Source organism: Mustela lutreola, chromosome 9, assembly GCF_030435805.1.
Source record: "Mustela lutreola isolate mMusLut2 chromosome 9, mMusLut2.pri, whole genome shotgun sequence".
Taxonomy (NCBI): domain Eukaryota; kingdom Metazoa; phylum Chordata; class Mammalia; order Carnivora; family Mustelidae; genus Mustela; species Mustela lutreola.
In genome coordinates, this window is record NC_081298.1 from 7414563 (window position 1) to 7430494 (window position 15932).

General features: G+C 45.6%; 1 protein-coding gene across 3 annotated transcripts in view; it reads right to left on the reverse strand.

Moving 5' to 3' along the window:
- Positions 1–15932, reverse strand: part of DOK5 (docking protein 5) — a 353468-nt gene that overhangs the window by 26026 nt on the left and 311510 nt on the right. For all 3 annotated transcript variants that reach the window (XM_059133197.1, XM_059133200.1, XM_059133199.1), the window contains one exon: positions 8252–8387. In XM_059133197.1, the coding sequence (XP_058989180.1) occupies positions 8252–8387 (136 nt within the window). The remainder of the gene's footprint in view (positions 1–8251; positions 8388–15932) is intronic.

The following is a 15932-nucleotide window of genomic DNA, read 5'->3' on the forward strand; positions in this document are numbered from 1 at the left end:
GCATCCCTGGCCTCTGACCCTGAACCCTGTGTTAACCACCAAAATGATTCCAGATCCAAATGTCTCTTGGGAGGCAAAACTGCTAGCCACCGAGAATCACCGGTTTAGGGTGACTATACCTTTCAGTTTTCCTGGCTACGTCCTGTTTACATCTGTTATGCAGGCATTAGTCTTCATCAGGGCCAATATCAAGGGCAGATGACCCCTGTAGTCACACAGAGCCCCACGCTTGGTTTGATGTTCTGCCGTGACCATCTTGAAAAATCTTAACTTTTGAACAAAGGACCTTATGTATTCATTGTGAATCGGGCCTGCAAATTACAAGACCAGTCTTGCTCTTAAGAAGGCTGACCTTCCCTGGGGATAAAAATATATGTTTATAAAAAATTTAAAATTTAAAATTTAAAAAAAAAAAAGAAGGCTGACCTTGACTCTCAAAAGTGTCCCAGCTGGGAAAAAACTCCTAGGGTAACCCTACTGATTATATGTAATAGAGCCTTTAAAAGCTCACCATGTGATTTTTTTTTTTCCTTATTGAGTGAAAAATACAAAAGTCTGGTTTGCTCTTCTGTCAGAGGCTACACAGCTGGTTTTAGTCACCAAGCAGCACATTCATACTTACACTTTTTGCATTTTGCATCATAGATTCCCTGGTGCATATACACTCTGACATTCTCCCCAGTAAGAGCGAGCCTCTGCTACCAAGCAAATAGCCTCAATCCTCCATAAAAAGAGGTCTCAGGGACATAGGTTTCCTGGAAAAAATCTAAAGGGCAAGAGGTATGTATTGTTCCCCTGAAGCAGGGGACTAAAACTTGAATGTCTACACGGGTCATGCAGATAGCAGAAATCAGTGAAGTCTTCTGGTTATTGAGACACCAAGAAACGATAAGACTAGGCAGCCCTGAAGGCCATTCATCCTCTCAAAATGGTAGCTACCACTCAATTTTAATTCGGGTGGACACGCTGTTACCAGATAGTCTCAGTTCTCCAAAAGATACAACTACGTATTTTATGTGAAACCTTCCACTGTAAACACTGGGAATTAATTTAATTTAAAAGATATCATCTGTGCCAATCACTTGTAGACCAAACAAAAAGTGGTCTCCCCACATGAGCTCCCAACACCTGTGCCATCATCTTCAGTTGTCCTAACTCCTTTTCCCTGCTCTGGTCATTTGGGGACTCCACCAAAGTTTCCTTACTGCCTGAAGCTGAATCCATAGATAATTTTACTCCCCCCGACCCCGACTCCGTCACATAGTGGAGGAGGAATTGTATTTTATGCTTGCATGGGTTGATAAATATTTGGGTAGGAACCTAGCATGTAATCGATTTCCAGTTCCACAAAAATAATTGACTGGATCTCCTTAAAATATTGAAACTTGCATAGTTGGCGACAATAGCCCATGCTGGCGCTACCTCTGAATGCATTCTCTAGGCAACATTCTCTTTGGCAGATCCTGGTCATACCCAACACTTTAAGAGCATGAAAAAAAGAGCCATACAAGGCAGAGCACATACGCTGGGGCAACCAAAAGCTGAAACCCCTATTAAATGATTTCTTAAAATGACTGATTCTGGTTAAAATAAAAAATGGCCTCTGGTTTTGCTGACAGGCATTTGGGATGATTGCTTTGCTTTTAGTAAACTCCTAGGAGGAAAAGCAAATCCACATGGTGTGGAAGAGAGGGACTGATTAATAATCAAAGTACATTTGTGTCTAACAATGAAAGCCAAGATGCAGAGGGCCGTCAGTGAGCTCCAGCCCGGAGGCCAAATCCTGGTGGCCCGTGTTTTATGGCCCAGAACCTAGAACGGGTTTTCCATTTTTAAAGTAAAAAAGAAGAGGGGGAGGGGTCAAGGAGGAACAAGAGGTAGAGGAGGAGGAGGAGGAGGGGGAAGCAGCAGTACTCTATGTGGCTCCCAAAATATAGAATATTTACTATTGGGCCCTGTACAGAAAATGTCCACCAACCCTTGGAGATGGATACATCACTCATTTCCTAACTTCTCAACATTGATTAAAAATGTCACTGAAATGATCCTACTTCTCTCACCATCCCCAGCGCCAACACCATCTCTACCCTCTCTGTGATGACTGATTTTGGAAACCTGTATTACTCACCACTGCGCATCTGGTCAACCAGATGCACTCTCTGCTCTCATATGAACATCTTCGGTTCCGATCATGCACTGCTGCTGTCTTACCGCCATCAGGCTGTCCACGGGCTGCCTATTTACAGTGCCACCATCTTAAGCATTAATATTAGTGTCAGAAGTTATACACAAAGCTACAACCTGTTGGCATCATTCAGTTTGTTTCCTTTCCTTGTGGAGACAGCGCCACCAGCTGACAAGGACCCTGGCGAGGTCCCAGGAGAGCCTGGCTATGGGGAGGGGTTGCATAAGCTAGGGCAGCGCTTCATAACCAAGTAAAGGGACTCCTGAAACCCGCCACTGCACGGCGCAAGTTATGAGGTTATTATGAGAGACTGGAAGGGCGCACTCCGAAAATGACATTTCCCCCGTAATATACCAGAACGAAAGTCATAGCAAATTTAAGAAAGAAACCTGAATTTCATCTGTTTCTGTCCTATCTTTAGAGTAAATTCCTGGCAGTATCATTGCTGATACAGAGATAAGTGAATTTAATTTTGAGAAGTAAGGATGAATTGCCCTCCAGGGAGACTGCGGCAAACTGAACTCACAGGACCCCACCGCTGAATGCACTGAGGCTGTCAATCTGAACTCTTCATCTAAATTTTAAGCTCCGGTAAAGATTCAAAACAGGTTTTTTGTCTTTTTTTTTAATGTTTATGTTCTCCATATGACTTACCACAATGCTTTCTTTGCAAACAGTAGACAGGTGTTCCACAAAAGGTTTTTGAATCATAATTATTATGCCAGGATACAAAAAGGGTTCACTTGGGAGGGGGAAAAAGCTGATAATTGCTTTAAGCAGTACACAATAAACAAACAAATCAATTAAATAATGAAAAAATCAATCCATAAGTGAACCCAATTAACCAGAGCCCACAAAGAGAAGAGATAAAACTTGATTTTTTTTTTTTTTTTGAGGGGGTGGTTTGGGAACAGAGGGGCAGGTTGAGCTGCGAGAAGAGTGTTTAGATACATTTAAAAAATAATAAAATAAAATAAAATAAAAACATCCGGGAAAAGCTTATTTCAGAGTCTGAATAGTAATGAAATGGATTCTATGACTTCTTTGATTCTCTCTCTATTAAAACCAGATAGTTTATGGCTTTTTGAATTAGGTTGAGTAAGAATTACTGTGGTTTCCAGAACTGCGGAAGAATGCTATTTGAATTCTACAAATTCGTTACATTTTCTTTGCAAAACCAAGCTTGGAAGTAAACCTATCAATCAGGCAACCCCAAAAAAAAGTGACAAAGAAGGGTTCAGATGAACTCTCAAACCTGGGTTCACCGTCAGGGCACAGGGGAGAAGTCTTACCCGGGGGCCTCGGTGCACCCTGGATGGAGCCTCGCCTGCAGCCCCTAGCGCAAGCCTGCTGAATTAGTCTTCCTCTACTTTATCACTTGATTAGCCTTGAAGGAAATTCTAAAAATGACAGGCCCAGGGGTGGAATGAGGAACATCCCACACACCACCACTCCTTGGTCCAAAATTAGACTTTGTCACAGACACTGATCTCCAAGGTGGCAAAAATAGCAAAAGCTGCTCGGGGGAGTCCCGAGCTGTCCCGGCAGAGTCCCCGTGGCTTCTCCGGCAGGCCAGCTGGCAGCTGGTGAGCAAACAAGTTCTCGCTGCTCGGTCTCATTCAACAGTCTGTCCTTCCCTCCCAGTACTCCAGCCGCCAACCCACCAGCACTCCCTAGAGTACGGAATAACCACACTTTGCTTTTAAAAAGTGAGAACGTGAGAGAGGGATTTTGAAATACAATATTGCTATTTGGTGCCAAAACTACCCAAAGAAACGGGATTTCTTGTAACGGGGATCTTCTAGGGCATACTCTAAGTTGACAGATTTTTCCAAAAGGCACTCTGATAGTCAAGGTTATTTGCAAACTCTAAGCCAGTTCTTAGTGGAGACATAGGGGGGACAGGAGAGGTTTCAGACTCTCCGATGGGGCAAGGCACTGTGACGAGGGGTAGAGGTTTAGGAATCAGACATAAGGATCTTGCATTTCTGGCTCCGGTAGTAAGGAGCTCTGTGGCTGCAGGCAGGTGACGGAACCACTCTGAGAGTGAGTTTACTCATGAACGGATCTACCCCCACTCTAACCTTGACATGTGCCTGAAGCATCGCAACCTTGTGAGGAACTGAAACCATGCCAACCCTCCTGGCCTCCTGCAACTGTGAGATGATGAATGTGTGTTGTGTTATGGTGTGTAGTCGCTGGCACTTCGTTATGAAAGAATAGAAAACAAACAGGCCAGACATGGACAGTCCACAGAAGGGTAGGCGACCTGTGGAGAGTAACAACAGAACGATGTAGGGACTGTGGGCAAGTGGCGTCCCCCAAAGAAGGCAGATAAGACCTGGCATATCTGATTGTAGTTGCCTTGGGGGGTATAAGGTCAGTGCTGTCAGACCTTTCCACTTTTCAAAGATAGCGTAGAAATCAGAGTTTATGTGAAACCTCTCAATTTTTAAACACTGGTCACTAATTTGGTATTTTTAGAACACTGGCAAGCTAATCTCACGGAGGACAAAGAAAACCAGTCGTGAGTGATATGGAGAAAAGCAGGGTTCTCCCAGGACACCTGCTCCAGATTTGAGTCCCATGATTTCCAAGCTGGTGGCCTTGGGCTTTCCATACAGTGCAGTTGTCGGGTTAGAAAGTCCTGATAATACTGCTTGTTCCAGAACAGACACAAGATACGTATTTATTATTATGGATATCATTACTGTATTAGCTTCCTAAGGCTGTGGTCACAAATCACATGACTCGGGGCTTAAACAACCTCACTGTATCCTCTTACCACTCTGGGGACCACATGTCCAAAGCCAGTTTACTGAGCTGAAGTCAAGAGGTTGGCCAGGCTGGATCCTTCTGGAGGCTCCAGGGGAGAACACTTCTTTACCTTCTCCAGCATTTCGGGGTACCCACATCCTTGGGGCCACATCTCTCTCCCCCACCTTCAAAGCCACCAGCAACAAACTTCAAATCTCTCGCTCTCTGTCCCTGTTTTCACCGTCACTTCGCCTTCTCTTACTCCTCCTGTTTCCCTCTCATAAGGACGCTTGTGATAATACCGGCTCACTTGAACGGGCCAGGATAATCTCCCCATCTCAAGAGCCCTAACTTGATCATATTTGCAGACTCCCTTTAGCCACATAAGGACACATTTATAGGTTCCAGGGAGTAGGAACCATCTTTGGAGTGTCCTAATGACTCAGCCTATCACTACTATCGTTCCTGTGATGAGACCGACACACCTCCTCTTTACAGCTGCTGGGTTCAGGTCACAAGTCTGATCCCAACCAATGCACTTTACAGCTGCAACTTCAAACAGGGGCAGGTCCCGCGGGAAAGCACCTGTCTGTAGAGGTGGGTTTGGGAGTTTTTATAACAGAGGCAGCCAACAGTGGGGTCAGGGATTCCTAACAATGAGGCTGAGCCCAGAGGTGGGCATCACCATCTTTTTCCATTTAAGACCTGGACTACCCGGAGAAGCAAGCCAGTAGTGGTAAACATGCAATTCCTAGCTGAGGAAATAGCCAGATCTATGTAGATCCGTTCTTTGATGCCAGAAAATGCAGAACTGTGGCCCCGGGAAGGTCGGGGGGGCTGGAAGGACTGTCTTCATTGGCTGCATTGTCCCGGGGTGGTTCTTTTCTCCCCAAATCAGGGAGTGATTCACGTACATTAATTCTGAGCATTTCATAATCCCCACTTAACATCCTTGAGATTCAGATCCCATTTTGAAGCTTACTCATTTCCATCTAAAACAGGAAGTTGTTACTTTAAAAATCATATTCATTTTATGGAACTCATTAAGCATACAGCAAATTAAGAGCAAACAACATTATTCGCCAGTTAAATGTGCAAAGGGATGATCTAAACGAATTACTCATATTCCTGATTAATTTTTAGTGGAAGTAATGAGGAGGTTGTAAATGGAAAAACATGTGCACACCAAACCTGCTTTTCAAACACAAAACAATTTATGCTAATTGATGGCTTTACCAGTAAGGTAATCTTGGAAAAACTCCCTCAGATGCTTAAAAGCATCTAATGGAACAGGTAAACAATTTTAACACAAAGAAATGTTGCCCTGTAAAGTTCCAAGTAGACTTGAAGTCTACCTTACAGCCATCTGTCTGTCTGTCTATCCATCCACCAGCCACTCACCCATCCATCCATTCATTTATCTTTTTTTTTTTTAAAGATTTTATTTATTTATTTGACAGAGAGAGATTACAAGTAGGCAGAGAGGCAGGCAGAGAGAGAGAGAAGGAAGCAGGCTCCCTGCTGAGCAGAGAGCCCGATGCGGGACTCGATCCCAGGACCCTGAGATCATGACCTGAGCCGAAGGCAGCGGCTTAAGCCACTGAGCCACCCGGGCGCCCCACCCATTCATTTATCTTATCTCCACTGCACTATCCAGAACTTGTAGGCATAGGGGAAATGGATACCAAGACCACATTAGTTCAAAAAAAATATTCTGAAATTGATGGGGAGAAAATCAAGAGAAGAATATTTCATGATGTGTGAAAATGATATGAAATTTGAATTCAGTGTCCATGAATAAATTTGCTTTGCAGCGGAGTCATATCCACTAGATTACATTTTTATCTAGAACTGCTTCTGCAAGTAGTGAAGTAGTTGCGACAGAGACCATCTTACTCCACAAAGCCTACAGTATTTACCGGCTGGCCCTTCACAGAAAGTTTTGCTGATCTACGCTCTATAATCCCAGACCACTGCATACACAAGTCATCTGGGAATAATCTGAGGCCACATTGGGACAGATCATTTTTCGGGCATGCTCTTCCTTTGCTTTAAATCCAACCACCCCACATGTTTAAATCATACGTTTTCAAACTACCCTAACCTTACAGTGCTGGCCCCGTTCCCTTTGGTTTTGCAGACTTCCTTCCAGATGTGAGGCTCTATGCATTTATTTGCAGCCACAATGCATGATTTGCATTACTTTTAACTGTTGTGCCTTAAGACTTCAATCCTAACTCTCTATGCAGTCCCTAGTACGATGCAATGAACAGGGCAGGTAATCCCAGGGAGCTCTGTGCTCATGGGTATTTGAGTTTGTGTTGTCTTTATGAATCAACGTCCGTGAAGGCTGACCAACCAGAGATGGGAGACGCATGGCTCTGGGCAGGATGGAGTCTCTGCACAGGTTTCCCTTGGCCCACAAAGCATTACTGTTTTGTTGCTGGTCTTAGCTAGAATTCATTTCCAACAGTGGCAAATTACAAGATATTATATACAGACTCAAATCCTTGGCTTCCTTAGAAAAAAATCAAGAGATGTCCTACATGGAGCCCTTAGGCTCATCAACAGTCCTCTGGTCTTGGGCTTTTGATATTTTACCCCCATTCCCTTCAGCCCTCTTCTGTCTGGCTCCCACCACCATTTGAAATGATAATGTGTGGTACAGCTATGAATATATACCTATAGGAAGATAATCTACACAGTTGTGTCTACAGGTGTCCATATGCATCCAAATTAATTCTGATGAACATAGTCATGACGGTGGACTAATGATGATGTTCCCTCCCCGATTCATATATTGAAATCTTAACCTCCAAGGTGATGGGGTTAGGAGGTGGGGCCGTTGGGAGGAGATCAGGTCATGAGGGCAGAGCTCCCTTGCCCCATCCATCAGTGAGACACAGAAAAGAGAGTCATCTATGAACCAGGAAGTCGGTCCCACCAGACACTGAATAGACCAGCACCTTGATCTTGGGACAACAAGCCTCCCAGTGAGAAATACATAAATTTCTACTGTTGATAAGCCACCCAGTCCTCTGGTACTTGCTGGAGGAGCCTGAACTGATAAAGACATGAACAAGTAGGAACTGAAGTACAAAGCACATCAACAGGGATGTCCGGACACTGTGCCACCAGCTGGCTCTTGGGGCTTTGCAAAGATGGCATTTAATCCAAGTAATACACAGTTGAGTTCAGGAGAAAGCCATCTGCTCAAATACTGCAGGCCATATTTTTCAGCATAAAGATTCTATGATTGCATTCTACAAGGGTACGCACTGGGTCATAAGGAAGAAATTCCGCACATACCATTGAATTTTTCACGCTCTGGAGCAAGCGCTCATGCTGCTCCGCTATCGCCAAGGCAGCGGAGTGGACCTTCTGGTAGATGGCTTCCCCATCTCGCGTTTGAAAGATAAACAGCCCTTCCCCAGTTTCACACATCCTGTGAAAACAAAAACAAAAAGCTTGTGAAAATCCAGCTCCAAGAACTGCCATGCATGGGGAGCCTAGAACACTCCATGAAATGAGACCCATTGATTTCACACATGTTCAGGATTCTTGTCTATGTTGGTTAAATGACGTTAACTAGAATCAAAATTTCCAAAGGATTTGTTGTTAATCTGGGCAGGAACCATTCATACGACGCTAACACGGTGCTGAATTTTTTTTTTTTTTTTCAGTCAAGAAGCCAAGGTTAATAAACAGCTTTCTTGATTCTCAGTATAATCCCAGCACTTTGCCTTCCCACTTTCCAAGAGGCACCTGTACACTGTGTTCTCAGGACTGTCCATGAATCAGAAGCTCAGTAGAAACTACATCAGCGCAGATGTGGAAGGAGTCTGTGACTCGTAGATTCTGTTCCTTCCTCAGAGACAATGGCTTTATGGATTCTTTCATTTCCAAAATCATTCTGGATTCCTTTTTTCTCACTTCACCTACTGACTTTTACCTTGGACACTGTTCCAGCATCCAAAGTGGTCCCAAATGCCCTAACACTCTTCCTTTATGGCCTTAGCTAACAGAAACCTGTAGATGGAAACCCAGAGCCAAGAGAAGGTAAAATAATGAGTTTAAGTTGAGCCTTACCTACACCCTTTGGGAAGATAAGGATTCAGACATAAGAACATGATGGCCCTATAGACACACTGAACAGTTTTGAATTTCCCCAGAATTATTCTGCCTACAGGATAAGTCTGTCACTCCAAACCATGGATTTTGCAATTCAGTCAAGAATCTAGAAGACCATCAGGAGCTCAGAAAGCAGTGGGAAATTCGCTGACGCCTGCACGTAGCAAGGATGTAGCAGGGCGGAGTGAAATAAGCAAAGCCGGGCTCCAGACTGCCGGGCTGGGGTCGCGCCTCGCCAGCCTTGTGAGCCGGTATGTGCTACTTGGCCTCTCTGCGTCTGCATTTCCACTTGTAACATAAACAGAATGATAGTAACCACCCCCTAAGTGTCCTGAAAGTGTTAGACAGGATACGTGAGTACACAAAGGAAATCTCCACGTCCATAATTCCACTGGAAGGTAAGCTCCGTGTAGACGAGAATTTTTCCTGATTCATTCACAGTTCCGCGACCAGTGCCTAGAGCACGGCTCACCCTCTATCGGGCCTTCAATAAAGAACTATAGAATGGGAAATGACAGGCGGTGCTAGGCAAAGGTATAACAAAGAACTTGAGCCAGGCTTCCTTGTGGAAGTTTTATTTATTTATTTATTTTTAAAATTTTGGGGGGGGAGTTTTATTTAAACTGAAGTTCTCCAGACCCCCTGGGGAGGGCAGGGCTCTGGCCGAGAAGGGAGGAAGAACAGTCTGGCAAGGAACCGCACAGAGAACACCCTGATATGGGACAAAGGCGAGTGGCCCAGCACACAGGGAGAGAGGGGCAGGAGGGACAGCCTATGTTGCTGGAGCATCGGGGACCAGCGTGAGCACCGCAAGATGAGGGGCTTCATTCTGCAGAATCGCCACCCGAGGGCAACAGCTCCCACAGGCTCGGATGCAGACTCTGGAAACCGTTACTCTTTCTTTGCCTGTGACGTTTCACACCAACATCGTGTCTGAGAAAAATACTAATGGGACTGCAATTATGAGAACTAAAATAAATGACCTCATGGCGGGCAGTATTAATAATCGAACTTAAGAGATCGGAATCCAAGTCAGTTCCACAGTGCCTCAGGGCCAAGGTGTATTTTCCGTGTGGGCACGTGCGTGTTTAGAGTTTCTGGACACTGTGGCAAGCAGGATGTATCTTACATTCAACATGTGTATTTATGGTCATCTTCTTCTCTCCACCCCGGCATAGCGGTTATTAAATCAATAATGCTACCGTAGGGAAGGAAAACATGAAACAAGATGGGATCGGGAGGGAGACAAACCACAAGAGACTATTAATCTCACAAAACAAACTGAGGGTTGCTGGGTGTTGGCGGAATAGGGATTGGGTGGTGGGGTTATGGACACCAGGAAGGGTATGTGCTATGGTGAGTGCTGTGAAATATATAAGCCTGACGGTTCACAGACCTGTACCTCTTGGGCAAATAATAAATTATATGTTAATTTTTAAAAAGTTACCTTTCACATTTACAATTACATTAGATTTGAAAGAATTCAGTACAAACAAGGCAAATCATAAGAGCCTCAGCAACAGATGTAAAGGTAAAGACATGGGCTTTTTCTTCAAGGAGTTTACAATGCACTTGGTTAAAGGAGATCTGTTTCAGTGAATAAGTTCGAGACTAACAACAGGGCACAATGAGCCATACAGGGTCAGAGGAGCCCCCTGATAAAGCAAAGCATGGACAAACCGCGTGGGTGTGAATGTTACATAGTAACGAAGAATTTCAGGAAGCCAAAACACTGGAGAGAAACTGATCAGAAGCATCATACAGAAGAGACACAAAATCAGGAGCAAAACATTGTAGAATGTTGTCATTCTTTTGTCTGGGAGAGTGAAGTGAACAAATGGAGTGTAACCACTCCCTCACACCGGCTGCAGAGTGCCAGAGACACTATGGCAAGAAAAATAGACACACAGAAACACAACACGAAATAAACAAGAGGCTTAATCACATGGGATCTGGTGGCTCCAGCTTGAAGAAAAATGTGGGGAAAGGTCTTTGGGGCTTGTAATTTAGGATCTCTACGCCGGCACAGTTGACATCGACAATACTGCATGGCCAGATCATTCTTGGTGGTGGGAAGTCTCCTGTGTGTTGTAGGAGGTTGAACAGCATCTCTGGCCAGTCTACCCACCGGCAGCCAGTAGTATCCTCAAGTTGTGACAACCCAAAACCTCTCCAGACATTGATAAATGTCCCCGAGGGGGCAAAAGGTCCCCAGCCGAGAAGCAATGAAATAGACCCAAAACAAGGGGCTGAAGGAGCACTGAACTTATGGGTCAGAGGTGGAGACGCCGTACACAGAAGGAAGCTTCTGGGAACAGGGGAGCTGTTGCTTTGCCACAGACGGGATTCGGGTTGAAGCAGAGTATGCCCCAGCCCTGTGGTCGGCGTGGCCTTGCCCGTTCCAGTCACTGGGGCCACTGCCTGGATCTCAGCTCAGCTGGAGATGAGGCGGCAGCTGACTCTGCTGGTGTAGTGTGTGTGCATGTGTGTGCGTGTGCGTGTGTGTGTGTTGCCTGGAGACCAGTAGCGTGGGAAAGAGAAACCAGCACATCAGGAAGCCACTCAGGACACCGAGCATGGGGCACCTCTTGGGAATGTCAGTCACCCTCGTACAACTTTTCTCCGTCAAATTGTTGTGCCGCCTGTTTAATACTTTTAAAATCGACTCAGGTTTCTTCTCTCTCAAACAAATGTACTGTCCATAAGCTACCAAATCCATAATCATAAGCCAGTATGACCCGCAATAAATTGAAGGCAGACGTGAAAACGAATGCAATGAAAACAAAATACGTTATTGAACCCTGTCTTCGGGTCAAAAGACCCAAACGGGATGTGTGCTCCCTCATTAGTAACGCAGGTAAATTAAAAAGTGTTAGGGGCACCTGGGTGGCTCAGTCAGTTAACCACTGCCTTTGGCTCAGCTCATGATCCCAAGGTCCAGGGATAGAGCCCTGCATCGGGCTTCTCTTTCTCTCTCTCTCTCCCTCTGCCCCTCCCCGCCACTCTCTCTCTCAAATAAATAAATAAAATCTTTATAAAAACAGAAGAAGACAGTTTTAGAAAATAGGGTTTAGACATGCCAGCACCTCTCCAAAATGGTTTTTACTGTAATTTAATCAAAAGGATCGAAAAGGTAGTTGGGAAGAAAAATACTGCCACTGTGCGAGTCCCATTCATTTACTATTAGGCCTCTATCACAAAAATCACCCCACATTTGGGGAAATGTGGGTGAGCTCCCCTCCTGGAGGTGGTATGGGAGAGAGGTAGGAAAGACCATCTCCTCCAGTTCCCACATATGTTGGAATCAGGGTCAAGTATACTGACCTCTCGAAGTTTCCACGGCCTCATATCCCAGATGTTAATAATAAGATCACCCAAACCTCTGAAGGTCCTGGGAGACTGTATTTTATCTTTATCAAGGATCCTGCATCAAGGTAAGCACTGAATTAGGATTTATTGTTCTTATTTTAACTTCTTAAGTCAAAGCCTCAGGGAAAACTTCAGGAGGGAGGCACAACCGCATTTTTGCTTGGAAGGAAACTCAGGTGACCACATCCCAGGACAGCAGGGGAGCAGATAAGATGCCTGGCGTGGAAGGTGTGTGGCTGGGGATGAGTCTTTGAGGCTCACAAGCTATGAAAACAGAATAATACAAACCTCTTCTCTGAGAACAGAAATACGAATTCAGGAATAGGATTTTCCCTTTAGGAATAGCAGCAGCTTTCACTATATAAAAACTACAATGCAAACAACCAGGGGGTTTAATTTCTCTAGCCCCAGTGAAGTAGTGTTCTGGAGAGTTAGAACAACGTCCACAAAGCTCATCAGTCCCGTGAGTGAGCAAAGACAAGGTCCCCAGATTGGGAGAGTGCTCTGACTGTCACAGGCTGAACTTTCTCCCCTGGTTCCACCATCGATGTCGCCAGGCTTCCCAGAGGTTCCCTTAAATGTGTACATTATTACCTTTTAGATTTAAATTCTAACCCCACATATAGGGACTTCAGAGTTTATGAAAACAAAACAACAAAACTAAGCATCCAAAGTCATAAAACATGGCTAGTGTAAGAGACAGTGGTAGTTTGTTAATTAAATCTGTTCTTAATCACGTAACAGGTAAAGTCAAAGAAACATCCCTTTTCCCCTTTTGTTTCGCCAGGCCATGCCCTGACCTAGATCTAAGGGGGCAGCTGTCCCTCATTTTTCCTGCTATGGCGCTCTCCGAGCAGCAGGCCGAAGTAGAAGGGCTTTCACAGGTCTAAGCCCAAACGCGACGTGTGTTCTCATCCCCAGGAGAATGAAAAGTCGGGTTAGCACCAGAGGGAAACCGCGGGACAAGCCTTGAAGTGAACAAGCCCTTGGTTAACAGACCAAACTGAAGTCCGGTCATCCCTAGGCTGCCCTCCACCCGCCGGGGGTTCCTCTGTCGTCTGAGCTACTCTAGGAGGATCCTGACCCCCAACCCCAACTCATGGCCAGTCAGTACACACTTTTGGCTTTAGCGGCAAAACATGTCCGTATCCAAACACTTGAGCCCACGATCATTGTGACCAACGTTCCTGCAGCCACTCTTGTCCTCACCGTGAGCACTGTGACATCCTCCTAACTGGTTTTAGCTTCAGAGTCTAGTTTAAAAGAAAGAAAGTCAGACCGTGTCCCTTCTTCGCTCACCACTTCCTAGCTGGGAAAGAATTTAAACTTGTCCAAAACACCTGGTCTAGTCTTGGCGTGGGCAACTACCTGGGAGGTAATTTTTGTTTGCCTGGGCTTCTTGGGTTGGACAAATGGGAAGAATGGGATTTGGGGTGAGGCTTGGGGTCACGTGCCGTCAGTGGACCTGGAGGATGGGTCCGGCCACGTGCACAACCAATGTGTTGATCAAACACGCACGTAATGAAGCCCCAGTAAAACCTCTCCACTGTGGCTGGGGGCTTCCTCGCTGGGGATACTCTACGTGCACCGTCAGATGCTAATAGGAAGGCAGGATGCTGCTCTAACTCCACAGGGGGAGGACACAGGAGCGCTATGCCTGGCACTGCTCTGGATTCTGCCCCCCCGCCCCCGCCACTTCTTCCCTGGCTGATGTTAGTTACTCTGTATCCTTCGCTGTTAGAAGCTTTAACCATGAGTTTCATAGATGTCAGTAAGCTCTGAATCATTCCAGCAAATCACGAAACCTTTGGCGGTTGTGGGAATCCCTCAACTTGCAGCTGGTGTCAGAAATGGGATAGGTCTCGGGGACTGTTCCTGCAAACCTTGCAGTGACCCACCTCTACCCGCCACCCCCCGGGGCACCCCAACAAAGACTAAAGCCCAATTCTTTACAGGGGCCTTCAAGCCCCACATAGCCAGACCCTGTTGCATGTCTACCTTTACACACGGTGCTTCCCCCTCCCTTGTTCTGCCCGGGTCATGCCAGCCACTTGGCTCTTCTTTGCATGCTCTGCATCTACCCGCCTCGGCACCTTTCTCCAACCCCCTTCTTCTGGCTGGAATGCTCTCCCCGCGAGTCCTCCTCGAGCTTTTGTCAGGCATCCCTGACTTGGCAAAGCCAGTCCCACTCATTCTATTTAAAATCGCCCCCACTCCTTTGGCACTTTCTGTTGAATGACTTTATTTTTTGCTGTGGTCTTACACAATCTAACATCTCTTTTACTTTTTAAAATGTCTATTATGGTCTATACTCCCCTTTCCTCTACGGAGTGAATTTCACAACAGCACAACACTTGTGTGTTTCATTCACGGCTCCACACCAGGCTCCTCGCGTGCACTCGGCAGACATCTGATGGAAGAAGGAAATGACTCATTCCTACTAGACCCTTCTAGAGGGTGAGGAACCGTCCCACAGAAAGTAGCCGCCTACACTAGTGGATTATTGCCTGCAGGAAGACGGCTGCAGCAGACACATGGCCAACAGGTACGTGAAAATACATCCAGCATCACTCACCTTCAGGGAAATCAAAACCACAAGAGGGTATCACCTCACCCCGTCAGAACGGCTACTATGAAAAGCAGAAGAGATAACAGGGGTCTGGGAGCAAGTGGAGAAAAGGAACTACTTGTGCACTGTTGGCGGGAATATGAACTGGTACAGGCCCGTGGAAAACGGTATGGAGGTTCTTCCAAAAACTAGAACTAGAACTGCCTTACGACCCAGCGATTCCACTGCTGGGTATATATTCAAAGAAAATGAAATCACCGTTCCAAAAAGATACACACACCCCAGGTTCACTGCAGCGTTATTTACAATAGCCGAGACACGGAAGCAGCCGAGTGTCCACCAATGTAAGTGCATAAAGAAAAACTATATACGTATACACATATGCACACAATGTAATATTAGCCATAAAAAAGAAGAAAATCCTGTTATGTATAACACCATGGATGGACCTCAAGGGCATTAGGGTAAGTGAAATAAGTCAGACAGATAAAGACAAATACCGTATGATCTCACTTGTGTCTGGAATATAAAAAAGCCAAACTCACAAAAGCAGACAGTGGATGGTGGTGACCAAGGATGGGGGGGGGGGGGAGTCGAGCGCAGGGCACAAACTTCAAGTGAGAAGGTGAGTAAGTCCCAGAGATCTGTGGCGCAGCGTTGTGAGTACCGTGGAAAATACGGTGTTGCAGACTTGGAAGTTGCTAAGAGAGAAGATCTTAAATGTTCTCAACCGCACACACACAAAAGGTAATGCCGTGAGGTGGGGACAGTGTTAAGGGAGCTCACCACGGTGGTCCTTCTGCTACACACACTGTACACATCACACTTAATGTTGTAAGTCCATACCACGGTGGTCCTTCTGCTACACACATTGTACACATCACACTTAATGCTGTAAGTCCATACAACCTCAAGAAAGCT